At 42.3% G+C, this 23,858-nt stretch overlaps 1 protein-coding gene across 1 annotated transcript; it reads right to left on the reverse strand.

Moving 5' to 3' along the window:
* Window positions 1-1,229: 1,229 nt before the first annotated feature.
* gabra4 (gamma-aminobutyric acid type A receptor subunit alpha4) lies at window positions 1,230-18,222 on the reverse strand (the record flags this gene model as incomplete). Its single annotated transcript, XM_083980330.1, has 9 exons — window positions 18,119-18,222; window positions 17,888-18,006; window positions 16,693-16,760; window positions 16,184-16,404; window positions 15,604-15,686; window positions 11,672-11,815; window positions 10,946-11,098; window positions 4,337-4,593; window positions 1,230-1,769 (listed from the first exon to the last, which is right to left on the reverse strand). The coding sequence occupies exons 1-9, from the start codon at window positions 18,208-18,210 to the stop codon at window positions 1,230-1,232; spliced, it is 1,677 nt and encodes a 558-aa protein (XP_083836456.1). The 5' UTR covers window positions 18,211-18,222.
* Between the last annotated feature and the right edge of the window lie 5,636 nt (window positions 18,223-23,858).

A 23,858-nucleotide genomic window follows, 5' to 3' on the forward strand; every position in this document is an offset into this window, starting at 1 on the left:
GCTAATGTGGGTTAAAGCCAAAGGAGTGTAGAAACAGCTGATAAAGGCCCATTCTTCCTCACAATTGTTAGACACAGTTTAAGAAGGTGGATGACTCTGATGTGGTTCAGTTACATTCTTTCATCGTAAAAGAACTGTCCCTTAATAAACATCCAGCGCTGCTCTGATCTATGACGTAAGGTTTTACTCACGGCTCTCTCTATTTTTTCATATATTTTAATCTGTATTTTAATCACTTCCACAATCTTTGCCTACTATTTGGCGACCCATTATGGCTGGAAAGAAGCTTAAATCTTACTGTTACATGAATTAATAACTTGTCTTTACTACTTCCTGCCGGACTGATCCCAAATTTCATCTTCAGTATTTCCAGATTACTTAATCCATCTTGTGTAAGAAAGATGCTTTTGCAAGTAGGTACTGTACAAGAGAGGCTTTTCATGGCTGATCAGGTCCTATCCAAAGCTCCACGGAGCCCGGGGGACTTTCATCCTGACTAAAACCTGTCAATTTCATTTTAGTTTCACTGTGATGTGGCCTGTATTTAGGATTTGTAGTTTGTTTTTTTTGTCTAAACAGAGAGTCCCTGGAAACCACTACCAGAGTTCCTTTGTACTAGTAAATAATTTGAAAATTTGAACATCATCTAGCCTGCTGGCAACAAAGCAAATAAGTCTTCATATTCAAATGGAAGTACACTGTAATCATTAAATATAAATTTATCCTAATAAATGTTTATATTTACATAGCGTTGCTGCAGTTCACTTCAGGATAGTGGCGCACACACATCCAGACATCTTGAACCAGGTGCAGGGTACAAAAATAGGAAAATGAAAAAAATTCCATGCTATATCTCGACTGCAGGCCAAAAGGGATCATGAGGCAGTTGAAGCCGATGAAAACCTTTGCAGCCAGACGTAGCACGGTGTAATATAAAGAGGACAGTAGCATATTCCAGTGTGCAGGTGCTCCTTGCTCTTATGTTGAGTCAGATATTTCTAATTTGGTTGATTTGCTCCCATGCTTGCTGTTCAAGGGCCTTAGGAAGAAAAATAGAGATGTATTCTGAGTTTGTTCTCCTGGATGTGAAAGTGTCTGGCGAGCACATTTGTGTTTATCTGTTTGGCAATAATAACAGTTTCCTCCTATTGTTTGCAAACTCCTGTAATCCTTATTTGCTCCCCATCTGGTAAAATAAAACATCTTCACTCTTGTTGCCAGAGCAAAGTCTAGCCACCTTTAGCCACCATCGTGTCCTTTGATAAGTAAACCACCCAGTAGACCATGTTAAACGCCCCAAAGGACACTGGGAACAGGATCCGTGCGTATTTGTCAATTTTGCTGGTTCCACCCATCCCAGCCGTGGTGGGCTGCGAGCACGGCGTCTGCTTTAGCTCCAGCTTGTTGCCCATCATCTGGATGCGCTCCAGCTTGGGCCCCAGCAGATGCTGCAGAGACGCGGCGGAGCTGGCGTTCTGCTTGCACGGCGTCCCCGCCATCACGTCTGGCGTGGAAGCGGCAGCCTGGGGCGAACCCTTCACCAGCTGGGCAGAGGAAGAGGCCACGCTGAGCAGGCTCTCAGACTTGGGGCTGGAGCGGGAGAGGGTGGAGGAGCTGCCGTTGGCTCCGCTGGCTAAAGGTCGCAGCGGTCTCGCTCTTCCTACTCCTGAGATGCTGGTGGTGGACTGGGCTCTCTGCTGACTGCTCGCCTCTTGGTTGGAAATATAATTCATCCGCTTCCTCAGGTTACCGTTGCTGTCAGGATTTTGCTGTAAGAAAGAAAAACACATTAACCATTTTTATTTTTGAATATCTAGTGGATACAGAGGTTGGAGGGTTGTGAGTTTTTATGTTTTTCCCAAAACCAAAAACAATGTAACATTGTAAAGAATGGATTAAACCGAGTGTGTACCTGCAGTTGTAGCTCAGTAATGCAATCACATGTCCATCTAACTAGCTTACAGTACGTCCTACAGTTTCAATCTAACCCAGCATTACTTCCAAAGCTAAGGGAAAACATAGATTCACGGACTACATTTTGTGTGGTTAAAGAAAAGCTCAGCTAATGATATCTCATGTTGCATGTGGAAGCTGGCTCACACTGCTAATATAACAGAGTTTAGACAACATAAGTAACATCAATGGCTCTAAATTATTAACTGTATAAGCACAAGGGTTCGTATCCCGGTTCAAGAATCCAGTTTTGGCTCTGATGTGATTTTATAGTGATAGCAAAGTTTCACCTCATCAATCCGACGCAGTGCATTTCCTGAATAATTGAATGAACAATGACTGAATGTGGCAAGTATTTTGTTGTGACATTATACACAGAAGTCCTGGTGGCTCTTTTTAAGGCAAAGTTTCTGTTACAGGCTGTGTGCGTTTCTCTGTGGTGTGAGTATGCTGGAACTAGACCTGCTAGACCTTAGGTATACAGATAAATACATTTCACTTCATAGTTTTATGCCTTTATACATTTATATCTTATAGTTTTTCAGCTGACCTTTCTTTTTACTCATTCAGAGTCAGTGTTGTTTTTCAGGGAAGGTAAAGTTCAATCGTGTTTTTATTCTGACCAGCGGGGCCAGGCAACGTAAAGCTTTTTAATATTGATCTGATTACAGTGGAGTTTGACACAGATGGCCTTCATCTGGAAGCAGACGACGGAGTGTGTGCAATACAGATGTCACTTATCAAGGATTTCACTCATTTCACACAAGCTTAAGACAGAAAGTAGGTAGCACTGCATCGGGGCGGTAATGCAGTGTAGCGTCAAAGGAGCTTATCCTTTGAGAGTTGATGTTTTCAAGCAGCGAGAGTGTGATGCTGGTACTAAGGCATTTGCAGGAATAATCCACCCCCCTGAAACTGAAAGGATCCAGTGTTATTGTGTCCCATGTGCAGCAGAGGAAGTGTGTGTGAGTTTGTGCGTTTGTGCGTTTTGTGTGTGTGGATAGCAGCTCCTGATCATGGCAATGGTTAAAGGCTGAGGAGCTGGAACCATCAACACTCCCTGACCCTCGTGCCAACAGGACCTGCTCTCGAGGAAAAGCGTATTAATTTTTTCCCCCCCAGTGTCAGAGCCTTTCTGAAACCTATACAGATGTACCCGGGCTGTGTTGCCGTGGCAACCTACTAATCCACTGAAGTGCCGTTGTCACTATACTGCATTCAGGCCTGATTACGCCACACTGGGATTTGGACTGGAGGGAGCAACTTAAAGTAGTTAGTGTAAAACTGACATATGCATTGCTGGGTTATGTCAGCTCCAGTCATCAGTTAACAGTAGACCTACACATTTCATTTAGTCCTTTTAGAGCAGCACGGTCTCTCCTTTCACAACAGTCCTGTCTGTAAAGCAGCGTTTATACACAACCGTAACATGAGCAGTGATTGTAACACATTCATCACATCCCATAGCTCTAAAATAGCTTCATGCCATAGTCATCAATTCTGATTAAATCCATAAATCAGCTACCACGGTGTCAATGTAATTTCAACTAGTGGAACAGAAATAGGAGATTATGTCAATTTATTCATCCTCCTCAGCAAATACCATCAGTGCGAAACACCTCGTGATGAGCCACAAACAGCTGTGAAGCTGTTTTCAGTTTCTGTCCTTCTTTTTTTTTTTGGCACTTTCGCATTATTTCTGTCTTCTCTGAACCAGAATCATCAAATTAGCTGCTTTATTTATGGCTGAACAAAAGTTAAATTGGGTAAAGCTGATCTGAGGATAACAGGTGTTGGACGTTTTAGCAGGATTTTTATTGTCCGCCTCATTTAACACGTTTAACATGCACTTGTCTGGATAAGTGAAGCTGAGGTTGATAGAGCTATTATCTGTTTAATCTGGTTAAAGAAAACTTTGAACGTTTGCTGTGACAGGGACGATCTCAGAACAATTTCAACATGATATAACCTCATTTGTAGAAAATCTAAAACGCTGTGAATGATCATAAAACAGTGATTGCGTGTGTCACCACCAATTTGTTACAACCTACAGTACCTGTCCCGAGAGCCCTGTGTGCTAAATGTTCAGTTCTAAGACAGAAATCTTGATTGTGAACACTGAAAAAATCTTTAAAACCTGCCACAATGCCAAACAAAGGCAGGTTCAAGTGGTGTACACAGGAGAGTAAACTCATGTCCTGTAGGCAGATTACTCCTGCCTATGAGCAGGAGCACAGCTGACAATCCTCAGGCAGACCCACTTCTGGCTATCCAAAGGTCCAGGCTAGAGGCCAGATACAGTAAGCACATAATAAGGGACATGCTGTGTAAGTGCTCCTTGAAGTAAAGTGCTATCAGGTTATTTGAGGGAAACAAAAATCACCTGCAGCACTTCCTCTGCGTCCTTGACCTTGACAGGCGTGGTTTGGGGCACCGGGGGACATTTGGCCGGCTTCTTTTTGGCCCGCTCGATCTGTGCCTGGGTGAAGTAGTTTACAGCAGCGAACTCAATTAGGGCAGAGAAGACGAAGGCGAAGCAGACAGCGATGAACCAGTCCATTGCAGTGGCGTACGAGACCTTGGGGAGGGAGTGGCGAGCGCTGATGCTGAGTGTCGTCATGGTCAGGACTGTGGTAATGCCTTGAATTGTGACAGCAGAAAAGGACAAAATCAACCACATGAACCTGTGATTTCATTCATTCCAATTAAGTTCATTTGTACTAAAAGTATTAAATAGGTCGTTTCAAGATAGAGGCAGCTAAAAATAAATTCATCTTAAGAAAGCAAGTGACTCAGCTACATAGATACCCGACTGTCAATCTCATTTATCAGCTGTCATGTCAGTGCCGATCAGAATAAGATTTTCCACGTCATTGCAAAACAAATGGTGTTGCTAATCATTTGCATAGTGTTCAATAACCCATGTACATCATATTGTTCTCGTTAGCATATTTCATTAACTGAATGCAGAGGGATAATGAACCAAATACATTTGACTCTTTGTTGATGGGAGCAAAAGGAGACACAGTGTTGTTTACATGTGTGTCAAACTGATTTGTTTTTGGCCACTTGGGAGCAGCGCAGCGAGCTGTAAACACAACACTGTCATTTCCTGTTGTCACCTGTGTGTTTGTGTGGCTAATTTGTTAAGAAACAATTATCTATTTACACAAGCGGCATGGAATGACATTAGCTTAGTACCAGTGTAGCCGATGTCGATCTGGCCCTCTGCGTTGTGTTTCTCACGGCCTGCCCTAGGTGGGGTTCGATCCCACGACCTCCCGCATCGGAGGTGACGATGCTAACCTCTTCGCCAAGAGGTTGACAACCACTTGGCGGGTTGGTTAGCACGTCTTTTATGGGTGGAGTGAGTGCACATCCGCTACACCAGCAAACATTAGTATTCACCTTTAAGCTCTGTTTTGGTCTCCACCAGCTGCACTGACAATGCTCCTGCGAGAGGTGCATAACAGTGTATTTCCTGTAGCAACTTTGTGCAACTAGGAGGGCTAAGCGTAGGTGCAAATGTGTGTAGGATTAAGGTAAGAAAAAGATCTGTGGTGAAAATATTCAAAGTTAAGTGTACGCTCCCAATATTTTTTTTTCCAGTGGACTACAACATGTTTTTGTGACTGGTTAATAGCAGCACATCGCTTGGCCTCAGTGCTGATCTACTTCTCTACACAGGTTAAAGGGATAGTTCAACATTTTGGCAAATTGGCCCATTGTCATAATCCCTATAGTCATAGCAGTAGGTTTGTTACCTTTAATTGTCGGTGCAAGCTGTTTTTAGAACGGGGCAGAGCCGTGAGCTGCTCAGAGCTACGCTACAGAGGCTCATGGGATTTCTTGGTTTCCCTTATCAAACTCATCAAATACACAAACCAACAACTCCAAAATGCTCTGATGGACAAGTTCAAGTTGTGACCTGCACATTCACCACGCTATAAGATAATAACAGAACGTTACCAGACAAGAGTTGTTTTAGAGGCAAATGCAGAGACTGCTTGCTGAAAAACTGCCCCCGACGGAAACGTGCATCAGCGGTTTTGCATGAATTTACCTCTAAAACAACTGTATCTCATAAAGTTCCGTTATTATCTCATAGTGTGGTGAATGTGCAGGTCACAACTTGTCCACGAGAGCATTTTGGAGTTGTTGGATTGTGTATTTGATGAGTTTGATGAGGGAAACCAAGAAATCCCATTAGCCTCCATAGCGTAGCTCTGAGCAGCTCACGGCTCTGCTCCGCCGCTCTAAAATAGTTTGCACCGACAATTAAAGGTAATGAACCTACTGCTATGACTATAGGGATTATGGCAATGGGCCAATTTGCCAAAATGTTGAACTATCCCTTTAAAACATAATCAGTAATTCACACAACCTCATGTCAAATAACCTGTTAAATGTTACTTTAGTTAGGGCTAACCAGCTAACCTGTACGACTTGGCAGGATCCTTTTCTTCACAGCCAGTCTGCAAGCCTTCATGACATCACTGCACTTTCACTCTCCTTTTTCTTGCCTTTCTCACTGAGATACAAGCCGGTGTTCTTCAGGGAGCCACAAAACAAACTGCTCCACCCATCGAGGTTCGACTTACCCAATGGGATTATTTCTGCCTGCAGACAATCTCTTCCTCAGTAATGCATTATTAAAAGTCTGATGTGTATCAAAAGGCGTTCCACCGTAGGAGCTCACACTTGCCTAAAGTGCATTGCAGTACAAACACAGGGGACTACTGTGGAAACTATGCAAGACAACGTGTTTATACAACACTGAGTTTAAAAATATAGTGAAACGAGGCTCGTTCACAGAGGCCATCTTGGGACTGAATGTCACACGTTCCTCGGTCACTGTGCTACCAAGAGACGGACCATAAAAATAAAACAAGATACCAATCTGTCCAGCGCACAAGGCCACATGTGGCTCCTAGACTAACAAAAGGTTAAAGTCTGAGCTTGTCATTTGTCCTTGGTATTATTAACCAATAGCAATAATGTGATTTGGAGAGAATCCCCTTTATGTTGGACATCTGGAACAACCCGCGCTGCAGAGTCCTTGCCCAACATAAATTTATCCTCTGTGTCCAGACGTGACCGCAATGTAATTACCTGTCAATCAAAAGCAGCTGGATGACATTGATAGGTGAACTGCAGCTGGAGGGCGCAGACTGAAGATACTGACCTCCAACGCAAAGCTGATCTCAACATTAGCAAATACTGAGATGGTTGATGGATATCGAGGAACTCTGCATATATAAAAGCTTTCATGCATCAACTACCATATGTGACCAATATGTTTAGATGGTGCAGTTCAATCTAAAGGTCATCCTCTTACTGTAAATGTTATCTTTAACAGAAAATACCTTCACTTCCTCTCAGGCAACATTTAAGCTGAACCGCAACTCTTCCTTCAATTAGATCTTTACACCAACTGCTTCATTTTCACCTCCACACAATGACAACACAGTAGCCTGCAGGGGTTATTTTGGCTCTTCAGCTAAACCCAGAAATAGAAATGGAGATGCCAGACAACCGTTTACATTTAAAGGACAGACACAAATCAGATTTATCTCATCCTAGTCTATTAAATAATGGGAAATGTTAATGTATACATTCACTTCCTCTCCAGGTGTTACACGAGAGGACGACTTCCATGTCTTTGCAGCTGGAGCCAAGAAGCAACAAGCTTAAATCAGATCAATCCAAACACACGCACGCACGCACGCACGCAAGCAGGCACGCAGGCACGCACAAATCTGCCTTAGAACAGAGCTTCCATCAACAGTATGACAAACGTCAGTAAGGTTTATAGCTGCTTTTTCCCCTAAAATGTTTAGAATAGAGCGAAAAATAACAATAATAATAAATCAATAAATAAAAAAGTGCTGTACACCTTTTCAAAGGACCATTCCACGAAATGCAAAAAGTAATAATTTCATTCATATTTAATCAAATTACTTGATTTAGGTATTTCAAACTTTGAAAATGTCATTTTGATAGGGCATTGGGCATCATAATGCACTGCAATCATGCCACACAATGACGAAAGGTATAAATTACCTGTATCAAATCCACAATGAATGTGTAAATAAGTGAAACAACATCAAAATGACTTGCTTAAATGTATTGACTATTCAATTTAAAATATAAAATATCAATTACAGCATAAATGTTATTTTTGGAGGAACTTTTTACATTTTTCAAAAGACCGTATACAACAGGCTTTTCGGGAAAGTATTGATCCTATTAATGAGATGGAGGTCTCAGACACTCATGTAGCTAATATGATACTATTACAAAAAGGGGAGAAAAAAATGTTGATTGCGATTTTGCACAGCGTTACAACATATTATTAGTAATTAATATTATTAGTATTACATAAGCTAGTGGAACAGCGGCTAACGGAGACTTCAGCTTACAGTAGATGTTGCTGTTGTCTTGGCAACCTCATGGATAGCCATGGCATTAGCTGCTTCAGTTTCCTTCCATACATTATGCTAACCTAAACTAAGCTCAGATAAGATAAGACGATCCCAACAACGTTCATGTATGCACGGATCTGAGGCCAGTGTCAATCATCCCGATGGGTGTGACTGAGCATATTTTGTAAAACGTTGACGTTGGCAGTTGTAGTGTCTGTGCCATGGATCACTCAAATTTGAATTAAACTTTGTGACCTCCTCCGTTATTAATGGCCAAAGCTGCACAACAATCACTTCCCATGTCACAGGCACAGAAACCAATCACTCCACACTTTGAATGCTTGTTAAAAAATATGCTTTTTGCTCCGACTGCTCCGTCTGAAGCCAAGAAGCTCAGCTGTAATCCTCCCTCCTGTTTGTCTTCTTGACAAACGGCCTCTATGCCACACTCAGAACAGGACACTGTGGCTGAGTCTGTGAGACAGGAAGTCAAAACAGAGTGTGGCTGGCTGCAGGGAAGAGGAGGAAGAAATCCAAACGCCCACCACCATCCTCCTCCCTTCCCAACCCCAGCAGCCTCACCCAGCTCAGCCACACACGCAGCGGATAACAGCAGAAATCCGCTGCCTCCGAGGCTCTGCCCAGACAACAATGGTTGTTCTGCTGTGACGCCTCTGTCATGCTGGACAGTTTCGGGCTGAGGAGGCGGAGGTTCTGCAGCTGGACTCTCAGATACACCAGCATTGATCCTCCAGTGCTTTATTACACTGCACTGCACAGGGCAACACCTCCACTGAGGGTCACACAGGGACTTCACACACAAACAATGCAGCCAACAGCGAGGGAGGCGGTTTGGTGGACAACATGTTTATCACAACTGATAAATGATCTATATCTAGGAAATCTTTAATTTAAAAGAGAATCGGATCAAACAACATACAAACCCAGCAGTATTCAATAAATAATGCTGCATTATCATGTTTCACAGAGTTCTTCTCCAGGTCATCACATTTTTCTCCCCCTCTCATCGCTCATCATGACGAGTTAAAATTACCTCTTGGATATTTTGCTCCACGGAATAATATGTTAGAGCTGCTCTCAAAAACAGCACCATTATCTGTGAATGATTTTCCATCAACGTAAGTGGAGGAATATGTTTGACTTATTACCAGAGCGAGATGTCCCTTAAAGATAAAACAGCAGAATTCACCAACTCTCTAGTTGTCTCTGTCTCTGATAATTGACGAACAATAATCAGTTCATTTCAGGACAGAGACCTTAACATTGTACCCGGGGGGAACGGAGAGTGGGCAAAAACTGAAAGCTACCACATACATAATGTAGCTGCGGTAACAGTAACTCGGAAACAGTTCAGTGTCACAGCTTAAAAAATTAAGATAGTATTAAATCATCTGCTGGAGGTGTCTGCTCAGTCATGGACTAATGATGCAGCGGTGTAAGACGGGGACGAATATCCACCTACTATTAACATACTGTAGCCTGGAGCCAACTACTTTGTCACTGGTTATCGCCGCCTGACCCAAACTGAAACTCTCATTCATATTGGTCGAGGCTAACCACCTTGTCTTACCTTGCGTCCTCTGTGCTGAGCAAACACATTGGGACCAGTCTATCACCTGAAACGAACCCATCATCAAACTCCCGATGAGTCAGCTAACAGGCCAACCCACACGACAAAGTAATGAGGAATTAGTGACTGTCCCCCACACGACTTATAATGGGGACACGTTGCTGTAATGCCACTCAGACATGGGCATTACTCCTGCTGTTATTAACTACATCTAGTATCCAGAAAAAAAAATGCTAAAGAATAAAGCATAATCTTGTTATACGTTTAAAATGTAGAAAAGAAGACAGAATTGAAATATCGTTTGTTATTTTGGTTTCATTTAAAGCTTAAATCCTTTGAAGCTAAACCCCATTAAAAGCAGCATAGATTAACTTAAACTTTTAATGAGATACTCTGTGTAAACGAGAAGCCTAAACATTGTTTCTTTTTTAATGCTCTTGATTTGATGGCATTCTTAACGTTAACTTGAAAATCTGTAGATACCGGTACCTAAAATCAACATCTCTCCCTGCGGCATTGAGCCTGTAATGACACGTCGTTCCCTGCATTATGTTACACGGTTTTATTACATTTCCAACCAATTGTAGAGAGATATTTATAACGTCTTGAGAAGCTTTTGTATAATCCACCATTTGATCCAAAGCATGTTTTGTAGACCTAAATTTCTGGTCTTTGCTTGAGGCATCTTTGTTCACGAGATGCATCAACATGATTTTGCCAATGATGTCACTTGTTCATTGTTACATTATAAACCAGTTTTAAATAGGAAAATTTGTAGCTATTTTATGTCAAAATATAAAGCTAAAAACAAAACAGCACCTCTTTATATTTGCTGTAATCACCACACACTGCAGCATCACCTTGTTGTGCAGAGTGGACTCGCACTCCAGCTCTGATTGAACGATGGCATCAAATAAATAAACAGAGGAGGAGGAGAGAGGCTGTGCAGGGTGAGGGATGTGTGAGGTCTACATACCAAAGACTGTGCGTGCTGGGACTGATTCTTTATTTATCCAGAAGGACACTTGGGAGAGGATTACTGTCATTATGCAGGGGATATACGTCTGAATCATGAAGTAGCCCATTTTACGTTTCAAGTGGAAGTAGACCGTCATCACCACATATTCACCTGGAGGATGAAGAGAAATGAATTAGTTTGATTAGCAAAGAATTGAAAGCTGCAGGCTGACAGATTTCAGTTAATGCAGCTCCAGACAGATGTCACATCTGATTTTATTTTGATCATTTTTTCATGCTCCTCTACATTTTAGAAACCCCCGTCCATTTTCACCCAACTGGACAAACGCCACACCTCTCTGCCGCTAAAATCTTTTTTGGGATCCTTATTTATTTACGCCCTCTGAGAAGCATGCATTTATGATGTTTACGCCGTTTGATGTCATGAGGCTTGTCATGGTCCAATAGACTCACTATCATGTCTTGCAAAGCTCCAAATCCATGTGTCATCCATGTGGAAAACGCACCGTATACGTGGCAAATCTACCAGGTTGCACATGATTCAAGACACACTGTTACCTGGACTTTTTTTTTTTCAATAGAGAGCAGATTTTTTGTTTCATAACAGAAAGAAATTAACAACCAAGCTCGTCAAATAATTTCTGAAACCATTTTTTTATCTGAGAACATTCAGTATGATTCAGCTGATAAGTCAAAATGATGAAAGGATGTGAGCAGGTCTCACCTGTGATGGATTTAATGGTTTCACTGGAGACTGTCTGGCCGATGAGATCATACTGAACAAGGCTGGAGGACTCAGGGGGAACCTCCACTGAATGCTGAGGTCCTTTGGTCCAAGTATAGATCATCTCTGTTTTAGGGTAGGCATCTGTGGGCAGCAGCAAAGCCACACCAGTGTGAGTCACTTACTCTAAGTTGTTCAGTACACACACACACACACACACACACACACACACACACACACACACACACACACACACACACACACACACACACACACACACACACACACACACAAACACACACGAGGTCTATAGGACGAACTCTGTGTTTGTGTTTCCACAAAAGCAAAAAAACGAAAATTTTACTCTGCGAACTATAAGATATGAACTTACATTTGTCGTTGCTTAAGTGTGGGCATGTATTTTCTTGTATTGTCAATATATTCATTCACATACTATACATATAGCCTACCTGGCCTTTCTTCACACCATACAACTATTGATGACTTAATGGAAAACTCCTGTCTGTTATCACACTTCCTCCTGCTTCTGACCAAAGGGCACGTCCGAGTCGCCAGAATTAGCCAAAAACGTTGAGTTAATTTTGCTGTCAAACAATCGATCGACCTTTCATTAACTGCCCTTTTTTCAGTTTAAATTTAGGCTACACCTGACAAAAGATGAAAACACATATTTCATCTTTAAATTGTCTGTCTAACAATAATAATAAACTAACAATAATAATAATAACTCTTGTCTCTGTCATGACTACCTCTACTAAAGTTAGCATGCTAACCAGCTAGCCTCTGCCCACCTCCACACTTTCAGACACCAATTCACTGCAGTACAAGACGTAACGCAGAGATGTATAAAACAAAGTGGGGAATCAGGGATGTATGAAGGGAGCCAGTGCAAGTCAGCTAAACCGGAAGTGATAGCTCTGTCTTACTGATCTTAAAGTCGAGCTGCAGAGTTTTGTACGAGTTCCAGTTTCTCTATCGACTTTTTGGGAAGACCAGTAAGAGGTGCAACACAGCGGTCTGAGCTGCTGGTGATAAAAGCATGAATTAGCTTCTCTGCATTGTGTCGTGTTCAAAACAGTCTACTAGATTGCTGATACAGGAATATTTAATATCTTTAAATTTAAACTTAAAGTTTTAAAGCCAAAATGATTAGTCATTGTTCATTGTTACTCTGAGAACTGTATTGTCAACAAGGGAAAGGCCTATGAAGCAGCATCACAGGATAATAAAACTCTCTACTGACTAATTAATTTTTAAGGCTATTGGCTCTTAAAGGCAGTTTGACCCTTCACCTCAATCCAAGCACAGGGAAAATGTAGTAATTACTGTAAATTACTATTGTGTTTAGAAAATAAGTTTGTGGTGTAGGTTTTCTAAACTTTCTTGTGGCAAGTTTTTTTTCTTTATTTTCATCATTGGCTTAGATGTTATATTTGCTGGTGTAAATTATACCAGTCCACTCGTTCAGACTCTTCAGACTGTTTTAGATGAAAGTTCACAGAGATCCCAGCTGCCATATTTCACTCACTAATGCCTCATGTTGACACCTCACTCTAAATCATAAGACATAATTTTATTTCCCACTGTGAGGTTGACCCGTCTGTGGCCACACAACAAAATACCAGTTGTCTTAGCCCACCACTCCCTATGGGACTCCACATCGGCTGGATACCAACTGTGCTGCCAAAATAAAATGACTCTGGTGTGTCATGGAGTGGAACGCAATGCCTGTGCAGTCCAGAGTCCAGATGGAGAAACAGAATAGGAGACGCAGAGAACGGGAGAGAGAGAGAGAGAGAGAGAGAGAGAGAGAGAGGGAGAGAGTGATGGAGAAAAAAATGAAGGCAGGGCAGACAGAGAGAGAATTAGCACGCACACACACATCAGCTATGGAAAATAGCCGCATAGGTCTGTGCTATCCTGAGGCAGAGGAAGGGATTCTGACCTTTCCTTTGCTTCAGGCCACATCAGATCCATGGTCGCTTCCTCCTGACTGGAGGCAGCAGCAGCAGCAGCAGAGCAGGATGGTGAAAGTAGGAGGATGAGGAGGGGGGGGGGGGCAATAACAGAGAAATGTGAATTTGTCCTCTGCAATGTCACCACGCTGGGTAATTGACGGCAGATTGGGCAGGGCGTAAAGGCAAACTCGTTGTCTTTCCCTTTCCTTTCTCTTGCAGATGTAATCTTCAAATCACTGCTCTTCTCCGATAAGATGGAGCTGCTCTATTTGAGAAACTCCTTTATTTGAGATAAGTCATTTCTGCTGACCAGAAGGCTCACTCTAAACACTGATGCTGAGTTAGGGCTTCATTGTTCACAATGAAGAATGAAATACTTCATTATTTAGTATTAGCATTCAGTCACTTTGTGTCTGACAAAGTGCTCAGCTCCTCAGCAGTCCTTTTCAGCACTGACTCCATTTCAGCAGCGAGCAGAGGACGCTCATGTGACGGAGCTTTTCCAGCCAAACCAGGACAAACTTTTGATTTGTGACAGACTTCCTTACCTTCCTAAATACTTAAAGCACTTCTCCCCTATGGATATGAATTTCACAACTGTATCACCAAACCCTGACACAACAGCCGAAGAAAGACACTTTTTTGGAAGTAAGTTAAATACTGGAAACAGGTTAAAGCAGCTCGTCACTTGTCATTTTCAGACTTTGGGTTTTGAAGGGATTAAACAAACAACTTAAAGCGTCTCAAACAGCTTTAGAGGTGTTGATTGGCAGGTTTTGTGCATTTTGGACAGAGCCCGGTTGGTTGTTTCACAGTAAGCTTGTAAGTATAACGTTTATTTTTTAATTTTTATGCTGATGACACTCAACTTTGTGTACAACCAATAATAACACCTAATGACACCAGCAGTCTAAGTACTATAATAATATAATAAAATGCCTCACAAATACAGTGTACTTATGTGAACAGGAACTTAAGGTTCACAGTCTGCAGCACCATACCTTTACTTGACTTGACTTTGATATTTACTGTAGGCTACCTGTATTTTTGTGTTTTGTGTTGTGTTGCCTTCAATGGTTTTGTAAAGTTATTATTATCATTATCATAAATGCAGGTGAGCGATCTTATCAACTAATTTGGAGTAATGAAGAAATAAAACATTCAGTCCCAAACAATTCCCTGCATCTTCAACAAGATGGACAGCAGCCAGAATGACAGCTTTAGAAAACGAAACACTATGAATCCTGGTTAACTAACACAAAGTCAAAACTCTGCTAAAACATTCTTCCTAACTGTGTATTACTTGCAAATAAGATGCCTCCTGTTTTGTAATGTAAAATAATCCAGTAGGTCTCTTGTGAAACAACACCAAGGGGCACATAATGCAACATTCAGTGTGGAGGCCAGAGGAAGCTGCCAGTCTTTTTAGCACTGGCTTTATTTGTTTACACCTATTTAGAAATGACTCAGATACAAAGCTTCCATTGTGATAATGGTTCATAAATAAATGAAAACACGATATGTAGCACATTTGCGTATATTTAACTTAATAACATGCATGATTAGTAAACCATGTGTGGAGGAGGAGACAGAGTTTAGGCTTCAGTTTAAGGCAGCAGTATTATAGGGGGCGACACAGACCTATCAGGCTGCAGCTGTCTGAAAGTGCAACAGCTGGTTCGTCTTGTCTTGTCAGAGCAAATCGGCAAACATCTGGCTGTTCATTACCTCTTCACCTGCCATTTAAAGAGCCAGTACATGATTTAAAAAAAGGCCTAATTGAATTTTCATCAATTACATCCAGTCATGGTTTAGCATATGGACAGTGTAACCACATCCATCATCTTCTCTGTTTCTACAGATACAGTATATATGTATCTGTCTCATTCTTTTACACATTCACACAGAGAGAGAGAGAGAGGGGGGGGGGGGGGGGTTATAGAGAGAACTTACAGCTCCCAAATTTGAGGGGACATGCATGTCCATCCATGGGGAAGTCCACCAGCTTCATGGGACACTCAGCGCTGATAGTCAACCTGTTGCAGCACGGAGAAAAGTGAATCAATAAAGGATCAAATGGGCACACACACACACACACTCCGGGTTTCACTTACCATCTCTGATGAGGAAAAGCAAACTATGTGATAGCTCTGGTAACATTTCCTAGTCCGCTAAATGGTTAGCATGCACTGCAGGAAATTAGCATCTGATATAGTGCATGTGTGATAACAGGCTGAAAAGGTTTGTGTTTAGTCTTTTTACCAAAAAAAGGGCAGAAGGAGAATGTATTGACAGAGTTAATTGAATTTAAGACACAGTTTGGCTGCCTCTGTGCTGCCCCCACACAGCTCTGCTCTGTTTACACGGTGAGTCTGGCTCTGATTTCACAGGGAAGCTGCTCAACTGCTTGAAATGAAACGTCCATTTCCTCTCCCCTCCTATTCTTCACAACCCAAAACACACGTCTATTCTCCCACTTGCACTTGTTGTAATGTAAGAAAGAAAAAGACATATCATGTCACAAGTGTAGCACCTCATGGTGTAGAGGATGGTGCCGTTCTTCATGATGCGGAAGAGCTTGTTGGGGGCTGTCATGTTGTGAGCCACCGACTTCTTGCCGTTCCTGAAGAAGGTGTCTGGTGTCCACACCTTAGTCACCATTAGGTTGTTCAGCCTTAAAATCTCTATGGGGCCCTCGTACATCAACCTCCGGTCTACCCACGTCTGCCGGAAGAACACGTCCATAGTGTACTCCTGGGACAGGGAAGTGGACGAAAACAAGAAAAAGATTTGGTGGATAGGTGAGATGATGTTGATGATCGGGTGGCCCTTTGCTGCATGTCATTCCCCCTTCTCTGCCTCCCAATTTCCAGTCTCTCTCAACTATACAATCAGTTAAAAGCAAAAAGTCCCCCCCAAAAAAAATACTTTAAAAAAGACTAATTACAGAGGTAGTGTGTTTCCAACACAAATACACAATAATAAGCATGTTTCAAGTTTGGCTTATATGTTTGTGTGTGCAATTAGAGTGTGGGTACATACCATTTCAACATCGGAAACAGGCCCAAAACTTGTCACATATATATCTGTCTTGACTTCAGTCACAGGACCTACAGAGCCAATGAAAACAACAATGACATGTGTCCCATTTAATGGTTGTTTCCTGTTTTAAATCCTTCCATGTCACAGTCCAGCAACTGGGCAGGCACCAGTCTTATTCACACTTGACTATTAAGTCTCTTTGCAGGCCTGCAGTCCATCAGAGTCAAACCCTAAACACATGCAATAGCTTATCTCGTCCACAGCTGTGATGCCTCTGCATAATGGAAGTTGGGGAAAAAAATTTAGCTCGAAAGATGTAAAATCATAATCCTGTTTTTTATTTCCTCAGTGAATGAATATCGAGGCAGACTGCAAATACGTTGTTTATAAGTGCAGGGATAAGCAAAGCTACAGTGCGCCTGCATGCACGGTCCTGTTGACAGGCTGCAGCAGCATCACCACCACCACCACCACCACCACCATCATCATCATCATCATCATCATCATCATCATCATCATCATGTGTGTGTGAGACTATAACGCTGCTTCTTAACGTGTCGTGGCTGCAGACATGATGTACCCAAACCAAATCCGCACTTTTAGCACTTGAACTGTGCATTAAGCGTTTGTCCCGCAACATACACACGGTTATATAACTACACTCGCTCCGAGGCCCCTCTGCACTGTGGTAAGCTTACGGGATCGAGTCTGAGGCAGGATTTAACATCACAACATGTTACACACTGTGCAATGAAAGAGACCAACATAAATGATATAGGCCTATGTGCTGCATATGGGACCCTGCTCTCAGGTGTTTTTACTTTTTTTTTTTTTTACGTGGTTTGAGCAGTTTTGTTGATTTTGTCCATATGAAACTGACTTTGGTGCTGGATGGTGAGTTTACAGTCAACTTATTGCACTTTATTGTGTTCATCATAATGATAGCACATAAAAAGTTAAATAAAAATAGTTTCTTCTTCCTTTTCGGATTAGTTATGGTGTTAAGAGCTGCCTTATTGCACTTTTGCTGTTAATGACCCAAAAAAGTAGGAATAAGATCCTACATTTCCTGCTTCTTGTTTGTAATTTGTAAACTCAGTGCGTTTCCGATTGTGATCTCCATGTTGAGAATGTTTCATGGTAAAAAAACAAAAAAAACAAAACAAATACTCTAAATTCGCATTTCTTTCCCTACCTCCGAATCCAGGTCGCAGCCTGTTATCATAGCCGTCCAGAAGTCGGTCCAAAATGCGAGTAAAATTCTCCGGATAGATCCTCTCATCCTTTTTTGTCTGCCCAGAGATTTTCTTTACACTAAACAGAAAAAAAACAAAATAAAGATTGATCCATGGGCCGCTGAGCTGCTGAGCTGCTCCGAGCTGGAGGCTTCAGCACCGCGGACAGAGACACTGTGGAGGAGACTCACCAAACAGTCGCCAAACAGAAAAAGTAGAAGAGGGTCCGGATAAACGCGGGGCACATCGCTGTCACCATCTCCTTCTTCTTGGCAGAAACCATCTTCGCATGCCATACTTCAAGCCTCTTCACATCTCACCGCGCCAGATGCCTGAGTCCAGGGGAAGAGCAGCGGAGACACAGAGAGGGGCAGAGCGGCAAGTTGTGAGCCTCTCTCCTGCTCCCGCAGTCTGTCCGCCACACGCGCAACACACACACAAACACACATGCACACACCTTAACTCCCAGCCCCGGTCACCTCTCGTCCCGATCCGAGCTGCTGCTGCTGCTGCTGCTGCTGCTGGTGGGTGCCGGGGTCCAGAGATGGAAAACAATCCTGCCTCTCTCTGCTTCTTCTTCACTCTAGCTGTTTGCTTCAGTCTATTTCTCCCTCTCCTGCTCTCTTCCCCTCTCTCCTCTCTGTTTGCTTTCTCCTTCTCTCTCTCTCTCTCTCTCTCTCTCTCTCTCTCTCTCTCTCTCTCTCTCTCTCTCTCTCTCTCTCTCTCTCACACACACACACACACACACACCTGCTCTGGTCAGGACGCAGATTAGACGTGCACTGCTTTGAAATGACTTCACCAGAGTCACATCTCTGACTTTACCCTCTGTCAGAGCCAGAGGAGGAGGAGGAGGAAGAGGAGGAGGATGCAGGACCTCTTCATCTCCTCATCACCCTGAGAGCTTGACCTCTGCCTGCCTTTCAACATCTCCTTCAGCATTTATGCTTTAAGACTTCTTCCCATCTCTCAAAAGCATCCCAGAGATCTAGGAACACTCCCAGCATGGCCTTTGACCTCAGCATCTATTAGCTAGTAGCTTTGTACGCAGCCATAGCCTACATATTGAACTAGTTTCAGGAATGCATTGGTGAGTGCCTGTATTAAGATTCAAATGGGTCAGTCTTGTCGCAATACGCAATCACACACACACACGCGCACACACACACACACACACACACACACACACACACACACACACACATATACAAAGACGCACAGGTACTGTAGAGGAACTGGGACAAGCCACATGCTGCTTCACAGATTTCTCTGCACCTGGGACAGGCACAAGACCTTCAGTGTGTGTGTGTGTGTGTGTGTGTGTGTGTAAACTGAAAGCATGTGTGCCTGTGGCTTCTGAAGGTGAAGTGCGGGTAAATCTCGCAGGATAAACAAGATGTCTGGGTTCCACCACACTGGCTTTCCTGATTAGTTTTGAAGTGCACACACACACACTAACACACATACACACACAGGGCTGAAACAGGAGCCACTTAGTGTGAAGGAAAGGGGAGGGAACATTATGTAGATACATTACATGTGAGCTGAAGTCATGTAGTCTTATAATGCAGCTCCCAATCCCCTGCACAGTCAGCCGCCCACCCCAGTCCTCCCACAATACACTAGAGCAAGGCGGCTCTGAGGGGGATGAGTAATACGCGTGCTCTTTGTGGGGGCAGGCTTACGTCCAAGTGATTTTTTTTTTTTCCCTTGTTTCTTTTCTTTTTTAGACATTTGATTACAATTTGGTCTTTTAATGGAAGCACTTTAGGCACACTGTACAAAAAGGTTGTAACAATATTCATTCAACAGCAGTAAAATGCCTCAAAATGTCAGAAGTATACAGTTTTAGGAAAAGTCACGTTGGTTGGCCTTATTATGCCGGGTTGACCTTTCCCTGTCTGCCCTGTGTTTAAATTACATTACATGATGTATTACTGGGTTCACATTTGTGGCCTAAAGAACACATGTCGGAGATCTATGATTGAATTTATTTTATTGAACTCTTTTGTGGCTTGAGTGCATGCGTGTGTGTGTGTGTGTTACAGTTTGTCCTGAGGTACCTTGATACAGGTTCTTCTTGCTTTGTAAGCTATATGCCCTGCAGCAGAAATAACTGCTATGATAACCTAGTTTTTCATCAGTGTGAGCTTGTGTGCGTGTGTGAAGAAGGAAGTTGGAAGAGGTGAAGCATGCCCCTGTGATGGCTCCTGTGTGTGTATGTGTGTGTGTGTATGTGGTAAGGGGTGGAGGGCTACGGCAGCAGTGGGTCATTACATTACCTCCCGTAGGATCCGTGTGGGGCCTGACGAGAGTCCCAGCCCGATGACACACACACCTACAGCTGCTGCAGCAGAGCTTGTTAGCAGGAGCTCAGCACACATGAAAGACTGCTGTCTTGACTGTGGAGCAGTTACAGCCAGATCTCATTAACTTTGCAGATAGTGATTTTGAGACTGGCAGTCAAATAAGCCTCATTATCAGGCTTTTGTTCAACAGTAAACAGACGTAGAAACTTACTCCAAAAGGAGAAAATGTAGAGGTACCACGGTAACTTAAACTTTAAACTAATATTAATCACCTTTTATTTCAAAATATGCATCAAATTACTATAAGAACTAATTGCACATACAGACACAGACACATACGATCAATTTCTGTGGTGGTTGTACTTTTCCGTGGGTCAGTTTGGAAACGCAAACAGTTCACACTGGAATCTGATATAGGCCACATTTTAAAAGCTAATGTGAACAGCCAAACAAAAAATCGGATCTGAGCAAAAAATCTGAATTGAGCAACACTTGCAATGCAGTCTGGATGCAGGCTATTTCAGCCAATTAAAAGTGTGTCTTGTTGGAGCAGGTCATTCAAAGTGTAATGTGAGACTGGCTACTGGTTAGCAGGTATTTCTTTCTTTCATGTGTTGGACTTTTGTAGAGCTACAATGATCAAATCTCCAGCACACGGTGTGTGTGCAGAAATGCAACATGTGCCACATGAAATACAAGATAGTTTTCCTTTCTTATAAAGCCATGTGTGACATAAATCAGGATATAACTAACCTAATAATTTTTTTTTTAAAAGTGGTTTCCCTGTGTTATTTATTTTTTATGTCCCTTCACCAAGTAAAGCGCGGCTGTTTATAGGTTGTATTACAGAGCAAATAGAGACATAATAGCCAGGTAGGGAAAAAGCAGCTCTTTTGCGCTGGGGGTTACGATTGATGAGGCTCATTGTGGCAGTGCAGGGAGCTAATGAGTCAGAACCATGAAAGCTGTCGGGAAATCACACCGTCCAAAAAGAAAAAAAAGAAGCCCAATGTGACATCTTCTACACCAAACAAATGCAGAGGGAGAGACACACAGACTGCCTGAAAATGAGACACCAGAGAGAAGAGCTTATGTCACTGATTTGCTTCAACGGTAATTAATTTCATGAACATGCATTTCAGCTTAACCGTGCACAAATTACAGTTGGAAAATGAGAAAATGGGGAAAATGAAAAGCTTTTAAAATAGAACAGCAGCACCAGAAAGACAACACCTGGTTGTAAAAGATGCTAACAAAGGCAAAACATGTATACATTGTTCATCTTTTTAACCTACTTAAAGCTTCAGTTGGTAACAATCAGTTCTATTCAGTCATATTTGCTGGAACTGTCACTATATTCTGATAGTCGGACATGAAATGGGTTATTTAGGACCAAATCCAACTCCTCTGGCTCCACCTACAGCCTGTAATCGTATTTGCTAAAATCCAGCGCTCCCGGTGCTGTTCCACCAGTCAGGTGGAGGGAGCTGGAGGAGCAGCCAATCGCTGGAGGCACGCACCCCCCTCCCCCCACCCGCGTTGCTATCAGCTTGTCGCAATGGCGGAGCAGCCGAAAAATGGAATTGGAAGAGGCTCGGAGAGGAACCCGACAGTTGTATCGTCTTGAAATTTCCAACCAAGTCGTGGACTTTACTTTCACATTTGTCAACTTACAAATGTAACTATAACATGAATGAGGAAAGAAATCACATTCGAATGGCAAATAATATCACAAAACGTCTAGCATATCTTCCAATATTTCAGCTTTAGACCCACAAAACACATCTGTTTCACATCTCACTATGCACGTGGAACTACAGATATTTGGGTGGTTGGTCCAAATCTGGCCCAGTCAGGGTTGATGCTTTGCTGATGCTGGCGGAGATATGAAAGCAGCATGATAGTCATGCTCAGTGTGGGCCAGACCTGGGCCAGGCAACTCGGTGGATATAAAGTATCTAGTATCTGGCAAAATAGCTTTGATGTTTTTGAGTAAGTGAAATGTTACTGGCATAACATAATTTGATGTGTTACTTTTTACAGTGTAATTTAAAATGTTACTAATTTACACTACACAGCTTCAAGCTTGAAGTGAGATGTATCATCCATATGGCCCCATCTATTCCTCACCTGAAACACCTCATATATTAGCGATCTAACTTTAGCTTTGTCATTGGGTTCAGCTGCAGCTACGTGACAGTTTCACCTGATAGTTAGTGGAAGACTGGGACTGGGTGGAAATATTTAGTAACAACTGATACCTTTATTAGTGTGTCTTCTTGTGGTGCACCTGTTTTAATTCACTTATTTGACAGATCTAACTTTGAACCTATGAACAGATGCTGTAACTGGTGCCTGGGGAGGAGATGGCACCAGGATGCATTATGGGAAGGAGGCGAGCCGGCAGAGGCAGTGTGATGCTTTGGGCAATGTTCTGCTGGGAAACCTTGGGTTTTGTGGATGTTACTTTGACACGTACCTCCTACCTAAACACTGCTGCAGACTTTTACTTCAGGTGTTAACATGATCTTTATACTAGTTTTCAAAATGATGCACCACTCCAAGAAAATTGTTGAACTACAAATATTTTCTTATAGATTTGTTACATTACTTTTGTTTCTCAAATCCTTACATAAATCTTTCCTCTTCTTTCTTTTCTCTGTGTTCAGTGTGGTTCACACAAACACACAACTCAAAGGTTCAGTTAATATTCCTACATTTAAAGTGGCTGCAAGTGTGATTTCTATATATTAACTCACAGGTGAGTTAAAATACAAAAAGGAGCATCACATGCTTGGAATACAATTATTGTGGTTGCAGAATTTTTCTGAGAGATATGGTGCAATATTTTTGGCAATGTGCTGTAAATATCTTATCACAGTTATCACAGTTCACAGTCTATGACTCACCCTGACTCTTACCATCTTAGCTGGCACTGAACTAACGGCAGCTTAGTTAGTGAGTGAGCTACTGTTAATAAATGTCAGCAAAGAAAAGAAATGACAGGCCTGCTTTTGTCTCATGCCAAAGACTCATTGTTTCAAAAATCACCAAGAATTTCAAAAGTAAATCTGCCAGTAAAGCCGTTTACATGTCATTCAAAACCAGAAAGCTTGACAGTAACGAAAGTGTATGGGATGATTATAATAATGATGTTAACAACAATACTCTCATTGAACATTTTACTCTACCAGTACAGTTTCACTCAACCTGTGAGTTGATCTCTGTCCCTGAAATGAATATTCATTGAACCAAATCTCCAAATTGAGAATTCATCCATTTGCCTCATGTTAAGCTTTGACTCACATTCATCCAGCGAGGCTGCACACTCAGCACTGATAGGTAAAACATGAGCAGGAAGACCGTCCTCCATCTGGATGAAAGTGATGCTGTTGTGTGGCTGACCATGACCTCTGACCTCCCAGCAGAGACGGAGGTGGAGCCAAAAGGAGCATCTTCCCTCAGGATTCAAGAGACAAAGAAAAACACCTTCACTTACATCTATAAAGTCTATAAAAATAACATCAAACTCCACACATGTGTGTTCAGATGAAAAGGATATTGACATAAATCTTTTCCTTTGGGGGGCCAGTTCACACCTCTCAGCCCACATCACTGCTGC

This window comes from Trachurus trachurus, assembly GCF_905171665.1.
Source record: "Trachurus trachurus genome assembly, chromosome: 10".
Taxonomy (NCBI): Eukaryota; Metazoa; Chordata; class Actinopteri; order Carangiformes; family Carangidae; genus Trachurus; species Trachurus trachurus.